Source organism: Pan troglodytes, chromosome 14 (genome assembly GCF_028858775.2).
Source record: "Pan troglodytes isolate AG18354 chromosome 14, NHGRI_mPanTro3-v2.0_pri, whole genome shotgun sequence".
Lineage (NCBI taxonomy): Eukaryota > Metazoa > Chordata > Mammalia > Primates > Hominidae > Pan > Pan troglodytes.
Window position 1 is genome coordinate 26,237,919 of NC_072412.2, and position 21,838 is coordinate 26,259,756.

Genomic DNA, 21,838 nt, shown 5'->3' on the forward strand with positions numbered 1-21,838 from the left:
AGACCAGCCTGACCAACGTGGAGAAACCCCATCTCTGTTAAAAATACAAAATTAGCTAGGCGTGTTGGCGCATGCCTGTAATCCCAGCTACTCGGGAGGCTGAGGCAGGAGAATCGCTTGAACCCAGGAGGTGGAGGTGGTGGTGAGCCGAGATCGCACCCTTGCACTCCAGCCTAGGTAACAAGACTGTCTCCCAAAACAACAAAAAGGCAACTTCTAGTGGTCCAACCTAACATATATCCAAGAAAAATAAGTGTATACGTCCAGCAAAAGGCTTATAAAAGATGACCAATGCATTTTAATTCACAATAGTCATTAACTGACAAAAAGCCAAATTTCTAACTTGGTATATTCATACAGTAGAAAATGACAAAGCAGTGAAAAAGAACTACTATTACCGCAGGCAACAAGAATGCATCTCACAAATATATTAATGAGTGAATAAAGTCTGACACAAAAGAAATCATGCTATGTGAGTCCATTTATATTCAAGCCTAGGCAAAATTAATCATAATGATAGAAGTCCAAATAGCAGGCTCCAGGAGGGTAGAGGTGAGGAAAGCTGTAAGTTCTGACCATAAGGAGGAACAAGGGGGCCTGCTGCGGTGTTGAAAATGAATTGTATCTTGACCTGCATGGTAGTTACAAATGTGAGTGTGTGAGTATGGCTATGTGTGTGTGACATGGGGGGACACATGTATAAAAATTCATCAAATTCAGATTTGTATACTTTACTGTATGTATGTTACATGGCTTAATTTTTTTTTTAAAGCCAGGTCTGTTGTTGAAAGCTTTCCCTTGTTTTATTCTTTTTTTTTTTTTTTGAGACGGAGTTCACTCTTATTGCCCAGGCTGGAGTGCAATGGCACGATCTCGGCTCACCGCAACCTCTGCCTCCCGGGTTCAAGCGCTTCTCCTGCCTCAGCCTCCCGAGTAGCTGGGATTACAGGCATGCGCCACCATGCCCGGCTAATTTTGTATTTTTAGTAGAGACAGGGTTTCTCCATATTGGTCAGGCTGGTCTCAAACTCCCGACCTCAGGTGATCCGCCCGCCTCGGCCTCCCCAAGTGCTGGGATTACAGGCGTGAGCCACCGCACCTGGCCTCCCTTGTTTTATTCTAGGTGTGTAAAGGTTAGGTGACCACTCAACTGCTGGGCTTGGGCATTGCAGAGTAAGAAGTAGGAATTAGACTACAATCTATAGACCCAGACATTTGTCTCATATCATCACCAGTCATATATAAATGAAAAACTATGAGAAAAAAGTGAAAAGCAACATATGCATACAACTTTCAAAAATAAGAAATTAAGAAACTACTTACTTCTACAATGTCGTCATCAAACAACAACCAAAAATCATGACTCTTAACTATTGCAATATAATGGCCTCGATTGGGACCACTAAAACAAACGAAGAAGAAGTTAATTCAATATATTTATTAATATTACTCTTTCATGCTCTAAATTTTGTTTTATAAAGAAACAGAAACAGATAAATAGCAGTAAAAAAGAACTGCTTCTTTTTTATACCCCTTACCTATTCTTGCCAAAAGAGATAAAGCTACACTGAGTTGAACTGGTAATCAACTTTAAAATCAAATAATTAGTACTCTAAGAGATATATCAGTATTCTTTTCACATACAGCTATATTATTGAAATTTTTTACTGTCTTTGTAATAATTTTCAATTTTGCTTCTATAATAAAAGACATATTTTTCTATCATTTTATAAGGGAGGGGATCACAGCAGAACATGCTGAGTTGGACTATAAACAATGCATATAGAATTATTTCTAAGTCCCACTCCCTTGGTAATGGTTTTTTTCTTGAGGAAAGATCCAACATGATGCTTGAAACAGGCAAGGATATCAAATCCTTGGTTCCAAAATCAAGCCTGAACTTCATAAAATGTCTTTAAAAGCAAATGACCTTTGCTCAACGGTAAGTCATTATTAAGTACCTAATTCTTAATACCATTATAACTATGACTATGATTGCCCCTGCATCTCATTTCAAACAAATCCGGAATATATAAATGTAGATATACATAAAAATAAAAGAGGCATAATTCCTTTTCTTTATAAAAGGATATGACAAAGGTTTTAACCTCTTCCAGTTTAAGTATGGTTCATTATAAAGGCTTATATAATTATATTTATTAAATTATAATTCTATAATTAATACAGAAGTTAAAATCCTTTTCAACACAAATTATTCTTTATGGTGAACACTATTTTAAAAGTAGTGACCAGATATTAGAATAAGCCACCTACTATAATATCTTATGTTTCTCAGATCATTTGATCCTGTAGGTGAGATAAATATCTTTGACAGAATGACACCAACAAAAATACTTTTTTTTTTTAACTATGGAGGATGACACATCAAAACTTTTTCTTAAAAAAGCATTTAATGCTTTAAGTCTATTTCTGTATTTATTTAGGCTCATCTAAAGGGTCTTGTGTGTTATGGGGAGAGGGTCAGAAATGAAAACAAAATTATAAAAGGTGAAATAAAGAAAAATCAAAGAAAGGTTGCAGAACACAGGGTGGAAGGAAAGGAGGTGGGTGGGGTAAGGACTAGTAAATTGAAAAAAGTTAGGCGGCTTTTTCCTTTGGCAAAGAACTAGTTTGAGGAACAGTAGACAAAAGTTAATTTCATAAACTAAAAATGAAATGAGAGATGAAGGGCTGAACTTCCACCTAAGGAAGTTGTTTCTTAGGCATCTGATTTCTGGACATTAAACACACTCAGTTGAGTAGATACAAATGTGTAAGGTATGCAAATAACTATTGATTGCTGTGGAGATTAAAGAGATACCAACAACTGCTTGCCCAAATACCCCTTCAGTACAATAGATAACTACTCCAAAAACATAATCCAAGGAAGAATATGATATAAAAGTAGAGCCACAGGAGAGACCTCATCCAGCAAGACAGGAGGTAGAAGGGAGAGAGGGATGGGAAATCACGAAATGGTGCCCAGTTTTGACATGGGCTTGAAGGGTAATACTTAAGTCAACAACCATTTGCTAGAAGTCTCTTCTAGGCTGGGCACCGGGGATAGAGAAGGAGCAAGCTGAACTGGAACTGACATGCTGATAATGAGGCTGCGCACACCCTCCACGCTTTCATATGAAGCAAATCTACAAATAAGTCTGATAAATAAAATACACAATGGAAAAAGATTCTAAAATATGATTAGTCTTTTATTAGTGAGCAAATTATTTTCTGTTTTAAAAAGCACCTGTTCTCATAAGGGAAGCAGACATACATCCTAAGAGAGTACATAAAGCACTAAGACAGGGCTAGCAATGCACGTCTAGTATTTATGTGAAGACAATGGAGCAGCACCACATGGAGACTGAGGCTGGGCAGAAGAGCATCAAGGAAGACTTCCAGAGCGGAGGGGCAGGAAGGCATGAGGCAATGAGAGTGAGACAGGAGAAAGAGTAAGACCCTGGGGTGGGGGCGGGATACCAAAGACCTGCTGTGCAGAACTCCACCAGGAGAGAGTTCCCAGTGAAGGCAGACCATGAGGGCTGTGAGGAAAGTCAATAAACATCTCTCTGCAATTTTCTGCAACAATTCTGACAGTAGGGATTCAGACAGCTGGCAAGAGGATTTTACAGTGCTTGTGAGAACATGCTTTAAATAACTGACTGTGGAGTTCAAGTTGGGAGAAGCAAGTGAGGCCAAAGAAAAGGTTAAAAAGGGAAAGGGTCAAGAGACTCAAGGATTTAAGGGTGGGGAAAGGGTTGGGTTAATTTTAAAAGGGGAGAGTGGGGAGGGGACCCCTCCCCAATGAGTCAGGCATCTCAGCTCAGTATATTGTGAGTAGAGCAATTCTAAAAATCTAGCATGATTTAAGTAGAGTAGGACTGTCACTAAATTTGAAGAGGCTAATCGGTGTGAGAAAGTAAATATTATAAAGCTAAGATGTGAGAAGGTAATATTATATTTTTGTTAATAGAACAGTAGCAGTAGCTAAGCGATTTACAACTCCCTTTGAATCCTAACAAAGCAATGTGGTAATTAGTATTATTTACATTTTCTAGAAGAGAAAACTGAAGGCTTTTCAGGAAGCTATGCATAACGTTACACTGCCCACAACTGGCAGAAATGGTACTGAGATCCAAGTTTCTCTCACTCTGAAAACCCGGTCTGAATCACTACACCAAGGTTCTTTAAGTAATCTTGACACTGCTTCACTCCTTTAAGATGTGATCACTCTTAATTTAGAAGTAGAAGAAAGATTCTTGCTGAGGATAAAAGACGGGACCCAAGGCTGACCCAGGCAATGAACGAAGAAGACGATTATTAAGGAGCATTTGCTCCCTCCAGATTGTCCTTAAAAATTCTCATCAGAGGCCGGGCGCAGTGGCTCACGCCTGTAATCCCAGCACTTTGGGAGGCCGAGGCGGGCAGATCACGAGGTCAGGAGATTAAGACCATCCTGGCTAACATGGTGAAACCCCGTCTCTACTAAAAATACAAAAAATTAGCTGGGCATGGTGGTGGGTGCCTGTAGTCTCAGCTACTCGGGAGGCAGAGGCAGGAGAATGGCGTGAACCCGGGAGGCGGAGCTTGCACTGAGCCGAGATGGCGCCACTGCACTCCAGCCTGGGCCACAGAGCAAGACTCCATCTCAAAAAGAAAAAAAAAAAATTCTAATCAGAGAGCTGGGAGGAGGGCTGAAGATGAGAAAGCTGTAACTTTTTTTATTTGGATAAAACATGCTGTTAGTACAAGTTTCCCAAAACCAAGGGGAAAATGATGAGTGCCTGCTTTAAAATTATTAAAGGAAATTCTAAGCAGTCAATGAAGACAGTTATGTTCCAAATACAAGTTTTGATTATGTGATGCTCTTGCAGTTTGAGAATTTTCTGAGGTATTTAATAAGGTCAATTATAGGTATGTATGTTCATACAGAGAAGATGTGTATACCATGTTGGAAAAGAAGATGAGAAGAAGACAGAAAGCAAAATTGGCTAATAAGAAATGATAAATACACACACAGGTAAAATCAAAAAATAAATTTTTGAAGATTATTTCCAATGCCATTTTAAAATGCTTTTTACAACCATTGATATGCTGAACATATGCAATTAAACTCAGAAGTGATTTATTTTAACCAACAACCCTCTATACACACCCCAAAAAAGGAAAAGAAAAACTAACAGATCTCAAAGTTCTAGGAAATCAGATATAGTACTTGTAGAGTAATAAATAATAAAAATAAAAACAATATATTTTAACATATAAAATTTTTAAGAAATGATAAAACATAAAGCTAAAACTCCATTTTGAAATAAAATTATCTTGAGAGAATACAGAATTTCTAAAAGTTCTATATATGAATAATTCATGAACATCTTGAATGTACACTGCTCTTCTAACCTAGAAATTCCACTACTATGTCCCCGGAGTTGCAATTACCTTCCACAGTGAACCACAACAGCAACAAGGTCGTACATTCTGTCTGGATTGGTGGCATCACCTGAAGTGTTAAACAGACGAAGTTCTAAAGGAAAAACTACCCGGTAAGAGAGTTTTGTATATCGATGAAGTTGATCCATATATTTAAATCTCTTCAGGTGTAGAGCTAGAATCATGGGCAGTTTTTTAACTTTCATCCTATTAAAAATAAAAATGAAAACAAAATTTCATAAAAGATATCCACCATGTCCTTGAATTATCAAACTTTACGATATCCAATGAACAGATAGACAATGGTCAGTTTTAATAGCCCAGCAATGCCCAGTTTTGCACATTTCTATCAATTATTTTTATACTGATAAAACAATATTCTGAACATCTTAATATGACCCCACCCTACCCATCATTGTCACACCACATAATTTGACACAGCACTCAATATGGCTCCAAAACAGATGGAATGGCATTAGTCCTTGGTTAAGGAATCTGTATTTTTCAAACACACGTCTCTTATAATAAGGCTAAATGCACGGGGTGCTCAAGAGTGGTAGAGGGAAGGCCGGGCGCGGTGGCTCACGCCTGTAATCCCAGCACTTTGGGAGGCCGAGGCAGGTGGATCACCTGAGGTCATGAGTTCAAGACCAGCCTGGCTAACATGGTGAAACCCTGTCTCTACTAAAAATACAAAAAATAGCCGGGCATAGTGGCAGGCGCCCATAGTCCCAGCTACTCCGGAAGCTGGGGCAGGAGAATCGCTTGAACCCAGGAGGCGGAGGTTGCAGTGAGCTGAGATCACGCCACTGCACTCCAGCCTGGGTGACAGAGCGAGGCTCCGTCTCAAAAAAAAAAAAAAAGAGTGGTAGAGGGAAAACAAGTTTCTTGAAACTGACAATTCCTTTGGACTTGGGTAGACTGAAATCTATTTTTTCTATCAATCTATATGATGCAGGTACAGACTGACAATAGGAGACTAAAACAATAAAAGCACTAAAGACCAATCAAGGTGCTTGTCAGAGACAAGAAATAACTCCATATTAAGAAAAATGACAATGTATATCCTAGAAAGGGAGTAAAATAACCTGGAAACTTAGGAGTTAAGTTTTTAATTGTGAAACACAGGCTGTTCTTCATGTTCTAAACAACCTTTATTATGCCTTTAAATGCCATTTCTCCCTGAGAGTGCCTTTGTACTCCTACTTCACCTAAAAATCTATTCTTCTTTTAATGGCTCAGCTCAAATGTCACACCCTCTGGCACAAATACACCTGCTCTCTTCAATCCTCCATCAGCACCTTACAGGTTCACTTTATATATGTCAAGCTTATTACATGGTAACAATTTTAGGTGATTATGGTTCTTTTCTTCTAGGCCCTGAACTCTTGGTAGCTAGAAAGCATTCCCTTCATTTTTATTTCCCCACTATCTAGCAACATGCCTGACATATGATAGATGCCAAATGCTGCAGAACTGAATTTTAAATGGGTCTGGTGAAGCAAAATACTCCTCACAATTTAAAGAAGTGATATATGGTAAGCCACTGCCTCTAATAAGTGAAAAAAAAAAATCATTTTATAACATTATACTAAATCTGCATTCTACACATCTTAAATATGGTGGATAGCTTATTATTCCTAAATTACTTACTAGTGAATGAACTTGTCCTTTTGGAAACATTAGCCAAAGTAAAGGTAAATACCTAGTCACTCCTAGAAAGCAATCCACCAATATAAATTAGGAGCCTTTATGGCCTTTGTCTCAGTAATCCTATTTCTGGAAATACAATTAAATATATAATCTCAAAAACATCCCTTATGAGAATAATCTCCTCTTAGAGTTCTTTTACATTGTAAAAAATCCCAACTATTCAGCAACAGGAAATGTGGAAATAAATTAGAATTCAAACATAACAGAGTGTTGTACAACTTAAATAAAACAATGCTGATGAAAGTTTCTAGGTGACATAAGAAAATACTTAAGAAGTCAGGATATAAAATTATACATAAAATATAATTCAACTATGAAACATCAGACCTTTGATTAAACCCACATAGAGTTACTGAAAAGAAATCTTTACAAAACAACAAGGTATCCTTTGAGAATTTCCAATGGATGGTAGATGCAAAAGAAGAATTTTCTCAGCATAAAATGAATGTCAGTGCACTATTAATAAATGGCAGTCAGGTAAGATTAGGAGGAGGAAAGAGAATGAACATGGCCCGATGGTTAGGGAAAATGTGCTTTTAGAAATTACACAAGGGGAGGAGTCCAAATGCAGAAAAGAGAAAATATCTCAATAATAGCAGATACAATATGTTTAATAAGATAACACATGAAGAATATGAATCCTATTTGCCAAAGATCCTCCCAGAGAAGTGCTGGCCACCACAAAGAAACCAACTACCCATGGAATTGTCAAGCAAAAATATGTGTGGAGCCATATTTTAAAGATGATGAGAGACTAGCTTACAAAATTTCCCTCATATTGAAATGGCTCCAGAAAAAAAGCAGAAAACTGCTTGAACATACGTGTAAGGAGTATGAAACTCATTATGTAGATTTTGCAGCAGAAGGAAGAAAAAAGAAGTTGATTTCCTGCTCAAAACACTAAGGTCACCAAAACACCAAAGAATTTATAGGATTCTGGCTTTCCTTCCATTCAAACTTGTGGGGAGGGAGGTTACATTACGGAGGTCTTGATCACTGTCATTGTTTAAAAAAAAAAAAGTGGTCTTAGAACATAATGTTTTCTACAAAAGACAAACATTTTGAAGGAAAAACAGGAGGACAGAGAACTTTTTTTTCCTTTTAAGTTTGAATAAACACTGATTTTTAAAAATCTTCTGTAAACAGATATAAATTAATTTTCTATTTAAATTTATTTTTTTAATGACATTTACTGACCACATAACCAACTACTTAAAATTTGGATGAATTTCTATTATTCACTTGGCCCTCCATATTGGGAGTTCCACATCCACAGATTCAACCAGCCATGAATTGAAAATATTCAAAAAATAAATAAGTAAAAAAAATTTTAAAAAAGACAAAAATAATACCATTTAAAAAAATACAGTGTAACAACTACTTATATACCATTTACATTGTATTAGGTACCAAAGTACATAGGAGGATGTGCATAGGTCATATGCAAATGCTATGCCATTTTATATCAGGGACTTGAGCAACCATGCATTTTGCTCTATGTGAGGGTCCTGGAACCAACTGATACGGAGGCATTAACTGTATGCATTTTCTTGCTTTTACATCTTTAAAATGACAAACTGCATCCATGTTGTATTCTAACATAACAGGGGGTTGCCTTTCTTGATAATGTCTAGTTATAATTTAAAACTATTCAAAAAAGAAAGAAGGATGGGAAAAGACATACCATGTAAACACTAATCCTAAGTAAACTGGCTATACTAACGTCAGACAAAGCATACAAGATAAGGAGCCTTACCAGAAATAAAGAATACTTCATAATAATGAAGGTCAATTAACTAAGAGAACATAACAATCTTAAAAGCATGTGCTCCAAAATTTGAAAGAATTATAGAAATAGACGAGTGCATAATCAGAATTGGAATCTTTAACAGACTTCTCTCACTAACAAAAAAAATCAGTAAGGATAGGAAAATATGAACACCCTAACTATGGACTTAATTGACATTTATGGAATACTCAACCTCAAACTGCACTATACACATTCTTCTCAAGTTCAACCGAAACATTCACTAATGTACTGGACAATAAAGAAGTCTCGATACATTTCAAAGATGAAATCAGAGTATGTCCTCTGATAAAAAAAAAACTAGAAAATCCCCCCAGATATGGAAACTAAGCAACACATTTCCAAATAAGCCATAGAACAAACAGAACATCACAAGGGAAATTAGAATATATTTTTAGATGGATGATTATTATGAGACTACAACATCCTCTCATTTTAGGTCCTGTTCCCTAGAGCAGACCCTGAGACAGAAAGTCCCAGGCCTGTGATTTAATGTCGTGCTCCCTGTGTGTGGGGCGGGGGGGAGTGGGGGGAGAGGGAAGGAAACCAGGTAAGGATTCAATCTCAAGCAAAATCCCAGAAAGAGTGGCTTCAGCTCAGTGTCAGAGAAACCCCAGAGTCTAAATTTCACCTCAGATTTCTCTTGACCACAAGGTAGCTGGGGTTTCATATGCTCTTTAGCACCTATCAGTGACTGGTCAAAGACTTGGAATTTGAACCAAACTCCAGAAACTCCCTTCTCCAGTAGCCCAAGGGGGAGTCCTTCCCAGAGCCATCAGGTGCTAAGTATTCCAAAGGACTAGGGGAGGAGCTGGAGGAAGGGCTGACATTGCCTGCAACCACCCTCAACCGGAATACCAACTACCCTGCCGTAGGCAAGCAACACCACTACGGGATGGAATGCAGACCCTGGAATCCAGTGGAATCTGAGCTGTTTTTCTCAATAGTCAGAAACGCTTTTTAAAGTAAATTTCCTATTTTTATAAATTGTGTGAGCCAGAGTTCTTTAGATGGAATCTGATCCAGAGGACACTATTTGCAAGCTCTGCCACAGATGAATGCAATACCCCAGCCACAGGCACTTAAGAACTTACCAACATCCTGTCAGCAGAGAAGTCCTGACCACACAGAAAAGCTTAATAATTGTACAGACATTCAGTTCCAAGGACTGAATTCCATGCCCTTTTAAAATGTACCATCAACAAGGATTAATTGTGACACATTACAATGAGGGGGTCAGGGCAAATAGAATGCTTTATGTGAGAAAGACACTAAGGTGACTCAGTGAGATATAAGCAATGAGAGGACATTTAGGCAGCAGAACCTGAACTCCAGCATGTGTTAAAATGGGGGATGGGTCACGGGCACAAATGAGGCTCATGACATACCCCAACATGTATATAAAACATAGTACTGAGTGACGGACATCTGGAGATCCAGGTAGGCATGCAGGCAGGGAGCCAGGAGGCACCAACTTCTCAACAGATGGAAGGACCCACCCAACTCAGATTCCAGAAGACTTGCATGGGGGTGTGTGTGCCAACAGGTGGTTGCAGATGCTGACTACAGCAAAGCAAATCCCTATTGCTGATATGATTTTGACATGATACTACACAAGTTACCATTACTGGAACTGGCTACAGGGGAATAAGATATGGATCTAGTTAGGAAAAAGAAGCAAAAGGTAGGGCCTTCATCTCACAAACAGGAAGCCATTCAATCATTAAATCTAGGGCAGATACTCAGAGATGGACTGTGGCCATGACAATGTGATGCTGAGTCACCTGGCCATGCATGGATCTTCTTCAATACCTGGTAAGAACAGGACTGGTCCCAGAAGTGGGGTCAGGCACACACGGAATAAAGGGAGAGTAAAGAGACTTGAGAGAGGAAAGATGAGAAGGCAAGGAGCTTAGCTCCCAGCGCACTGTCACTAATCATTGGATCCCACAGAGTAGTGACAGAAATACAGGCATACCTTGGAGACGCAGCAAGTTCAGTTCCAGGCCACCGCAATAAAGTGAGGACCGCAATAAAGTGAAGACCACAATAAAGCAAGTCATACACATTTTTGGTTTCCCAGTGCATATAAAGGTTATGCTTATACTATACTGTAGTGTATTATGTAACAGCATTATGTCTGAAAAAAGTCCATATCTTAATTTAAAAATAGTTTATTGCTTAAAAAATGACCATCTGAGCCTTCAGTGAATCATAATCTTTCTGCTGGTGGAGGGTCTTGCCTCAAGGATGATGACTGCTGACTGATCAGGATGGTGGTTGCTCAAGGTCGCGGTGGCTGAGGCAATTTTTTTTTTTTTTTTTTTTTTTTTTGAGACGGAGTCTTGCTCTGTCGCCCAGGCTGGAGTGCAGTGGCACGATCTTGGCTCACTGCAAGATCCAGGCTGAGGCAATTTCTCAAAATAAGACAAGAATGTCTGCCACATCAACTGGCTTTTCCTTTCACAGATTTCTCTGTAGCATGTGATGCTGTTTGACAGCATTTTATCCACAGAACTTCTTTCAAAATTGAGTCAATCCTCTCAAACCCTGACGCTGCTATCAACGAAGGTTATGTAATATTCTAAATCCTTTGTTGCCATTTCAACAATGTTCACAGCATGTTAACCAGGAGTAGATTCCATCTCAACAAACCACATTCTTTGATCATCCATAAGAAGCAACTTCTCATTCATTCAAGTTTGATCATGAGATTGCAGCAATTCAGTCAGATCGTCAGGATCCTCTTCTAATTCTTGTTCTCTTGCTGTTTCCACCACATCTACAGTGACTTCCTCCACTGAAGTTCGAATCCCTCAAAGTCATCAATGAGGGTTGGAATGAACTTCTTCCAAACTGTTTTTAATGTTAATATTTAACCTCCTCCCATGAATCACAAATATTCTAATGGCACCCAGAATGGTGAATCCTTTCCAGAGGGGTTTCAATTTACTTTGCTCAGATCCATCAGAGGAATCTCAATCTATGGCAGTTGTAGACTTAAAAAATATTAAATAATAACAATTGAAAGTCAAAATAACTCATTGATTCATGGGCTGCAGAATGGATCTTATGTTAGCAGGCATGAAAACAACATTAATCTCTTTGTGCGTCTCCATCAGAGCTCTTGGGTGATCACATGTATTGTCAATAAGCAGTAATATTTTGAAAGAAATCTTTGTTTCTGAGTGATAGGTCTCAACAGTGAGCTTAAAATATTCAGTAAATTATGCTATAAACAGGTGTGCTGTCATCCAGGCTTTGTTTCTTTTCTACAGCACAGGCAGGGTAGACTCAGCGTAATTCTTAAGAACTCAAGGATTTTAGGGACGGTAAATGAATACTGGCTTCAACTTAAAAGTCACCAGCTGCATTAACCGCTAACCAGAGAATCAGCCTGTCCTTTGAAGCTGGGCGCTCACTTCTCTCTAGCTATGACAGTCCTAAACACCCTCTTTTTCCAATAGAAGACTGTTTCCTCTATATTGAAAATCTGTTGTTTAGTGTAGCCACCATCAGCAACTATTTTAGCTAGACAATCTAGATAACTTACTGCTGCTTCACCTTGTACTTTTATCTCATGGAGACAGCTTCTTTCCTTAAAACCTCATGAACCCACCCCTGCTAGCTTCAAAATTTTCTTCTGCAGCTTCCTTACCTCTCTCAGCCTTCATAGAATTGAAGACAGGCCCTGGTTTTAGATTAGGCTTTGGCTTAAGGGAATGTTGTGGCTAGTTTGATCTTCTAACCAGGCCACTCAAACTTCTCCATATTGGCAATAAGGCTGTTTTGCTTTCTTATCATTTGTGGGTTCACTAGAGTAGCTCTTTTAATTCTCTTCAAATACTTTTTCTTTGCACTCCTAACTTGGCTGTTTGGTGCAAGAGGCCTAGCTTTCAGCCTATCTTGGCTTTCAACGTGCCCTATTCATTAAGCTTAATCATTTCTAGCTTTTCACTTAAAAGTGAGAGACATGTAAATATTTCTTTTCACTTGAACCCTTAGAAGCCATTGTAAGGTTATTAATTGGCCTAATTTCAATATTGTTGTGTCTTGGGGAATAAAGAGGCCTGAGAGAGAGGTAGGAGGGGGAAAACGTCAGGTGGGTGGAGCAGTCAGAACACACAACATTTAAGTTCATCATCTTTTTCTTTTTGAGACAGAGTTTCACTCTTGTTGCCCAGGCTGGAGTGCAATGGCGTGATCTCGGCTCACCGCAACCTCCGCCTCCCAGGTTCAAGTGATGCTCCTGCCTCAGCCTCCCGAGTTGCTGGGATTATAAGCATGCGCCACCACGCCCAGCTAATTTTGTATTTTTAGTAGAGATGGGGTTTCACCATGTTGGTCAGGCTGGTCTCAAACTCCTGACCTCAGGTGATCTGCCCACCTTGGCCTCCCAAAGTGCTGGGATTACAGGTGTGAGTCACTGCACCTGGCTAAGTTCATCATCTTAAATGGGTGCAGTTCATGGTGCTCCCAAGACAGTTACCATAGCAACATCAACGATAACTGATCATGTATCACCGTAACAATATAATAATGAAAAAGTTTGAAATACCAAAGATGCAAGAATTACCAAAAATGTGACAGAGACAGGAAATGTGCGCACATGCTGTTGGAAAAATGGCACTGATAGACTTGCTCAACACAGGGTTGCCACAAACCTTCAATCTGTAAAAACCACAGGGTCTGCAAGGTGCTGTGAAGTGAAATGCAATGTTCTGTTCTCTAAGACCTCAGCCTCAGCCTCCCCCTTGCCTCCATGCCAGCAGCCAGGGACAGGAAAACAACAACTGAAACAGCCATCAATCCTTTCTCATTACAGTTCCCCAGGGTGATCACTCTCCTCTCACCTATATGCTTTAACCTCCCATGGGATAAACGTATATGACCATTAGAGTGACATTTCCCACACTGCTATCTTTCCTGAACTGCACTATTTACAGAGTTCAATAGGCATGCTATATAAATGGAGTCTATGTGCAAGTAAATTCTGGAAAAAGCTGGATAAAGTTTCCTTTATTTTGTGAGTCTTCAGGAGCATGAATATTTAGGTAAAATATTATACAGCAAATTCATTTGATCATAAAATACTAATTTTGTGGCACATCATTAACATTCCCAAAAATTATTCTTCAGTGTTCTTGGGATGAACCTTTTTGGGAGAATTTTTTTTTTTTTTTTTTTTGAGATGAAGTCTCACTCTTGTCACCCAGGCTGGAGTGCAATGGCGCAATCTCGGCTCACTGCAACCTCTGCCTCCCAGGTTCAAGTGATTCTCCTGCCTCAGCCTCCCAAGTAGCTGGGATTACAGGCGCCTGCCACCATGCCTGGCTAAATTTTGTATTTTTAGTAGAGACAGGGTTTCACCATGTTGGCCAGGCTGGTCTCAAACTAGGTTATACATTTTGTTATCTTTTTAACTACAAAAAAAATATGCACTTGAAGTCTGTCACTCATAAATCCATGTTTGCATACACACACACACACACACACACACACACACACACACACACACACACACAAATTCTTGTCTGGGTGTGGTGGCTCATACCTGTAATCCCAGCACTTTGGGAGACCAAGGCAGGCAGATCACAAGGTCAAAAGATTGAGACCATCCTGGCCAACATGGTGTAACCCCGTCTCTACTAAAAATACAAAAATTAGCTGGGCATGGTGGCGCACACCTGTAGTCCCAGCTACTCAGGAGGCTGAGGCAGGAGAATCGCTTGAACCCGGGAGCTGGAGGTTGCAGTGAGCCAAGATCATGCCACTGCACTCCAGCCTGGAGACACAGTGAGATGAAAAAAAAAAAAAAAAAAAAGAGTTCTATAGTTTTAGGTCTTAAATCCATTTTGAGCTAATTTTTTGTAGATGACATAAGGTAAGGGTTCAACTTTATTCTTTTTCGTGTGGATATTCAGTTTTCCCAATACCATTTGCTAAAGACATTATCCTTTTCCCACTATGTATTCATTCTTAGCACCCTTGATGAAGATCAGTTGCCTGTATATGTATGGTTTTATTTCTGGGTCATTTTGTTCCACTGGTCTATATATGTCTTTAGGCCAGTACCATACTATTTTAATTACTTTAGCTTTGTAATATACTTTGAAATCAGAAGTTTAATGCCTCCAGCTTTGTTCTTTTCTCTCAAGATTATTCAACTATTTAGGGTCTTCTGTGATTCCATGTGGATTTTTGGATTTTTTTTTCTATTTCTGCAGAAAATGCCATAGGAATTTTGATAGGGACTGCACTGAATCTCTAGGTTGCTTTGGGTAGTATGGACATTTTAACAATATTAAGTCTTCCATCCATGAATACAGGATGTGTTTCTATTTATTTGTGTCTTAATTTCTTTCAGTAACATCTTATAATTTTCAATATACAAGTCTTCTGCCATGTAAGTTTATTCCTAAGTATTTTATTGTTTCTAATACTATTATAAATGGAATGTTTTCTTTTTTCTTTCTTTCTTTCTTTTTTTTTGAGATGGAGTCTCGCTCTGTTGCCCAGGCTGGAGTGCAGTGGCGCCATCTCAGCTCACTGCAACCTCTGCCTCCCTGCCTCCCAGGTTCAAGCAATTCTCTTGCCTTAGCCTCCAGAGTAGCTGGGATTACAGATGTGTGCCACCACGCCTGGCTAATTTTTGTATTTTCAGTAGAGACAGGGTTTTAGCATATTGGCCGGGCTGGTCTTGAACTCCTGACCTCAGGTGATCTACCCACCTTGGCCTCCCAAAGTGCTGGGATTACAGGCGTGAGCCACCGCATCTGGCCATCAAATTGATTTTTGGTTTTTTACTAAGAACTATGGTCTGTATACTCAACACAAGCTTATCCTATTATTCCAAGACTGAGAACTATAAACTTTCAGAAGTGAATTCATCCAAGTAAAGGTCAAAAATATTAAATGAATTGCTCAATATCACATCATAAATTAACAGGTTGATACTAGATCCTAATGAGAAATATGTAACTTCTGTAAAGTTGTCTTTCCAGAAACTTATGCATAATTTATCCTACAAAGTGTCCAAAAACATGTGGGGAATATGTGTATATACACACAAAACTGTTCATCAAATCACTGTTTATAACAGTGTAAAAAATCTAAATTGTTGGATTTAGACAACTGGTAGATACATGGTACTATGGTATGTTCATACAAAAAAAAAATACTATGCAGCAGGCGTGGTATCTAGCTCCTGTAATTCCAGCTACACCAGAGGCTGAGGCAGGAGGACTGCTTGAGGCCAGGAGATCAAGATGAGCCTAGGCGACATAGCAAGAGCCCGTCAATAAAAAATAAAATTCAATAAATTATTCAGCACGGTGGCACACATCTGTAGTCCCAGCTACACAGAAGGCTGAGGTAGGAGGATCATTTAAGCCCAGGAGTCTGAGGCTACAGTGAGCTAAGATCACATCACTGGACTCCAGCCTGGGTGACAGAGAGAGATCTTTTGTCTCTTTAAAAAAAAAAAAAAATATATATATATATATATATATGCGCACATATACATATATTTTTTATATATGCACATATACATATACATACACATATATATATAATTACACACACACACACACACACACAATGCAGCACCTCCTAAGAAGGATATAAAAATATTTCTTCATTAACATGGTTGCAATTTTTTAAGTGAAAAAGTTTCGAACTTGTACATAAAGTTTGATAGCATTTTAGGGACTATGTGTGTATATACATACACACTTTAAAAATCTAAGATATACAGAAAAATGTTAACATTTTATAGCTTTTATAGTGATTCTCGATTTACATTTATCCGTATTTTCTAATTTAATTACAAAGAATATACATTCTTCATGTATTTTCTAATACATTAAAATTTCATGTCTTTAAAACAAAGAGCTCGATTTTACAGACAATTCTCAATTACTCACATGTGATTACTTGTATAACCATCATTCTAGGGAAAGGGTGGCTTTTGCTCACAGATGGGCCTTCCTCCATATAGTCAGTAAAGTCTGAAAGTTGTATTTCTCTTAGCTACATTTAGTCCCTGACTCTTACTTATCCAACGGTCTTAGGTACTTTCTAAGGCATTTTCAGGATGAATGTAATGCTTTAGCCCCTATCCCTCTGACTAAACTTCTTTGAGGTGCTCCCCGTCACATGCACTAATGGACAGAAACAGTGAGTAATCTGTTTTGATTCCGTGGTCCATTACCGAAAACACTTTCCTTCCTAGGAAATGTCTGTGTCCAAAACAAAAATATAATCACTTAAAAATCTGAGCTCTTCCCCTCCCTTAATGAACAACTCAATTCAACTATCTGATGGGGCCAAATAACACAGACATCTGTACAGGCAGGAGAGGGGGAAGTCAAAGCAGAGGGGAAGGGGCTGTGTGTGTGTGTGTGTGTGTGTGCGCGCGCGCGTGTGTGAGAGACAGTGTGTGTGTGTTTATGCATGTGTGTGCATACAGGGAGCGGGGGCAGGAAGGCAGAGAGAATACGCTGGGTTAACAAAAGGTGCACCGACCGAATAAGTAAATATAGTGGGGAAGGATGTGTGTTTGTGTGTGTGTGTGTGTGTGTGCACGCTCATGTGCATGCAGGGAGCGGGGGCAGGAAGGCAGAGAGAATAAGCTGGGTTACCTAAAGGTGCAATGACCAAATAAGTAAATCTAGTAAGGATAATAGCAGCCAACTGTACTGTCAGAGAAAGGAATTACAAATACTGTGGTGGTGGCTACAAGATTATCACTGTGTATTCATGGTTTTCAGTACAGATAAAGAGATCAATAGACGTAGAAGAGAAATAAATGCAGATGTGAAAAGTGTGTGCGTATTTATAAATACTCATCTATCCTCTAGCTCTGCTCACTAAGTGGGCTCAGGAACAATGACATCCCAATAGCAACGAGCACAACTGTACAAGGTCCTAGTTTATTGTTTTCCCCTAAGAGAAACCAGGGCTCCTTGGAGAAATGGCTTGTTCCAGAGTAGGGGCAAAGAAAGAGCAAAATGAGCCTGAACAGCTTGAGTCAGAAAGGAAAGAAATACTGGAGAATGATTGGGCACATCAAGAAGAGAGGAGCCAGCTTGCAGGAACTCCCCCTGGCCAGACTGGAGATAATGTGAGCATGGAAGTAAGAATGCTAATGGATAACAATCCACTGAATAAAACAGGAACCTTTGGGTCCACTGTAAGATTTTAAAAGTGAATAAAATGAAAGTTCAATGAAGAATGAAATATTCACAATCTCAAAATACTTCCACATAAAATACTTCTAAATTACAATGAGATAAAGTAAAGATTAAGTGAAGAACTCTGTAAAACATCTGGGGAACATTCACTCAAATGTTCATTAACAGCCAAGAACAGTAATGGGAGGTTCAGAAAAGGATTCACATGGCCTCAAACTATCCTTAGAAAGGCCTGCTTGCGGCCGGGCGCAGTGGCTCACGCCTGTAACCCCAACACTTTGGGAGGCCGAGGCAGGCGGATCACGATGTCCGGAGATCAAGACCATCCTAACACAGTGAAACCCCGTCTCTACTAAAAATACAAAAAATTAGCCGGGCGTGGTGGCGGGCGCCTGTAGTCCCAGCTACTCGGGAGGCTGAGGCAGGAGAATGGCGTGAATCCGGGAGGGCGGAGCTTGCAGTGAGCCGAGATCGCACCACTGCACTCCAGCCTGGGCGACAGAGCGAGACTCCGTCTCAAAAAAAACAAAAAACAAAAAAAAAATGGCGTGCTTGCATGGATGGTCCTTTTTAGCATCTGGAAACTTGGATTTTGGACATGTTCCTACCATTTGCCAAATAATAAGTGTCTCGCTGTGCCTAAATTGTTTGAACAAACAAGAAGTTTATGCTGAACTCTTGCTTTCTTTCTGGGAGTCTGGAATTTGGGGGCATGGTAGGCAGAGGGTACCTACATGACTAGCCCCAAATAAAAACTCAGGGCACTCAGTCTGTAATGAGCTTCCTGTGTTGTCACAATTCAATGTGGGAAGAATTAATAGTCTTTTGTGACTCCACTGGGGCACTGACTTCTGGGTGCTTGCCTGGCTTTCTCTTTGCTGACTGTGTTTTGTATCCCGTCCCTGTAATAAATCTTAGCTGTGAGCACGCTTGGATGTTGAGCATTGTGAGTCCTTCTAGGAAATCACCTGTCCTAGAAGTGATCTTGGGGATACTCCAACACATGGCACAAATCAAGTCACATATGCTACTTAACAGGACATGATGAGAAAAACACTGTAAGATTCCTGTCCAAGATACATAACCTGAATCTAATCACAGGAAAACGAGACAAACTCCAATGAGGGACATTCTACAAAATAACTAACTTATGATTATCAAAAGTCAAGTATCATTAATGTCAAGAAAGGACTGAGAATCTTTTCCAAATTGAAAAAGACTAAAGAGACCGAATGCTAAATGTAATGTGGGATTCTGGACAGAATCCTTCTTCTATAAAGGACATTACCGGTACATCCTGTGATACCAAAATAAGGTTTGCAGTAACAGTAGCATGTCAATGTTACTTTCTGGATTTGGATGGATGTGCACACATAGGAAAACGTCCCTGTTGCTGGGAAATACCTATTAAAGTGCCAGGGCCATGAGGTACATATCAGTAACTTATTTTCAAATGGTTTAGGGTAAAAAAGCTTTCTTGGTCTATTCATGCAACTTTTCTGAGTTTGAGACTGTTTCAAAATAAGAAGTAACGATGATGATGATGTTTATTATTCCATTTATTGATACCAAACCAGTCTTACAATAACATGCTAAGAGAATGTACAACATCCTATGTAGGAAAAGCAGAAACTGGGGGTGTGGGGGATGGGCAATGGGGAGTGCTATCTCCCTCAACCCTCTTCACCAAGAAAAAAGTTTACATCATCAGGAAAGCCTCAAAGCCAAATATTTTAACTGTACTGGTTTATGCTGATTAAATAATTGCTAGACATAGGAAATCACTTCAGGGTACACAGTTTTTGTAAAAGAAACATTGAGTAGAATATCATTTACCTAGTAATACTTAATGAACATTAACTGTTAGTGATAGAATTAAGAATTTTTACTCAATGTAAATTTTCCTAGATTGTTTTTCTAAGCCCACCTCCAACATCAATTACAAAAAAAAAAATCACTTAAAAATCCATAAAGCACTAAATTACCGTTTGTGTGCTTCCTGTTTGCTGCGACACTCTTCACAGTAATACTTGTATTCACTGCACAGAGTTTCTGTGTTGCTGAAACCTCTGTGTGAAATTCAAAACAAATTTATTTTGTAGATACCAGGAAATCATGTATCTTAAAAAATATTCCAGACTAAAAATAATTATTAAATTTCAAACTAAATAATTCTACATATACCTTAAGCAGTGAGTAATTGATGTATTTTGTTCCACGTCAACAGAAAGGTCTAAAAAATCTTCATCTTTGCTGCTTATCTGTAAAAACAGTGAATTGTCTTTGATTTTTTCAAATACTAGTAAACCACAGTTCCCAATTAACAGAATGAAATGCATTCTATTATTATCAGTAAGTAAACAAGTCTTTTCCCTCAAGTTCAAAAGAAAACTACTTAATTTGGATTATCCAAAAGGACACTGAATAAATAACCCCTACCAGATGTATAAATAAAACACCAAAGTACACTTTTGACTGACTCTCACTGGCAAAGGCTAGTATGATGTGAGAGTTCATGACTTTCCAAAGTCTTTGTGTTATTTTAAAGCATGAAATAAACTGTACCATATACACTGATTCTTAAAAAAACATAGGCCAAGACTGAATAAAAATGCTTCACACAGGACAGGATATCTGTATTGTCATTAAAAAAAAATTTAGCCCAAAATGTTAAATTACATTCTTCATTTGTGACTGACTTTATTTCTCCTAAAAATTTAATATAAAGTTTTGTTTGATTTATGGGTAAATAATCTTATAAAGTTATCACTTGCTCATGTGAACTGGAATAGAACAGAACTTTAGACATAAATCTTCCTAGCTATTTCCTTCAGCAAGTCCATCCTGAAGGTACGTGTGCAACAGGAGATATGTCTGACTCAGCAACCTGTGCCTCTCCACTCAGTTAAGCAAATGCTTTCCCATTTTAATACTACATCAAGATTATTATTAGCACATAGAGTTGTTCATAGAACAACTCAGTAAGTTGTCATACAACATGTGACTATACAAAGTATGTATTTATGCAAATATAAGTAAACCAAGGTACTGTGCATAGCGTATTTTATAGACAGTTGAAGGGAGTTCCAATGGTGATTTTGACTTTCCCTGACTTCAACATTAAGCTAACCATAGGACCGAAACCCCTTCTCTAAGATGCCATTCCACTGTACGATGGAAGATACAGCAACACTACAAGATAACTGACCTGAGTCTCAAAAAGTCTGGTGAAAAAGAAGAGGGAACACAGACAACTCAGAGAGAAAAAAAGAGGACATGATATGTTTAAGGAAAACACATCAATTTTGTAGAAAAGTGGGTAGGGTGACAAGAGATAGTATGGCAGAGGTAGGCTAGCCAGATCAGGCCGGAATTTACATGTAAGCTACAGAGAAGTAAAAGTTACACAGTCTGGTGTTTCTCAAAATCAATTTTGTATTCCTCAAAATGAAGTCCTCAGACACTGCCTCAGGGGTCTTCATTTGAAATGTTCCTTTTATGATCATGTAAAAACCTAGACACAAGGATGCTCTAGATCACCTGGGTGCATGAGTTACTACGTTTATATTTGCGATTGAGTTGGTGCCAAGTGGTCACCAAGTAGGACAGTATTCCACTTTTCAAAGTGGTTGTAAAGACATCTGGCTGCTATTGGACTAATATGTCCTAATGTCATGTCATGCACAATATGGGG

The 21,838-nt window shown here is 38.8% G+C and overlaps 1 protein-coding gene across 4 annotated transcripts in view; it reads right to left on the reverse strand.

The window, feature by feature from the left end:
• USP12 (ubiquitin specific peptidase 12) overlaps positions 1-21,838 on the reverse strand; it is a 126,240-nt gene that overhangs the window by 23,964 nt on the left and 80,438 nt on the right. For 2 of the 4 annotated variants that reach the window (XM_001135418.7, XM_009426770.5), the window contains 4 exons: positions 20,329-20,405; positions 20,130-20,213; positions 5,440-5,637; positions 1,324-1,402 (listed from right to left, as the gene is read on the reverse strand). In XM_001135418.7, coding sequence (XP_001135418.2) covers positions 1,324-1,402; positions 5,440-5,637; positions 20,130-20,213; positions 20,329-20,405 — 438 coding nt within the window. The remainder of the gene's footprint in view (positions 1-1,323; positions 1,403-5,439; positions 5,638-20,129; positions 20,214-20,328; positions 20,406-21,838) is intronic. The other 2 variants (XM_009426769.4, XM_009426768.5) reach the window with 1 other exon arrangement.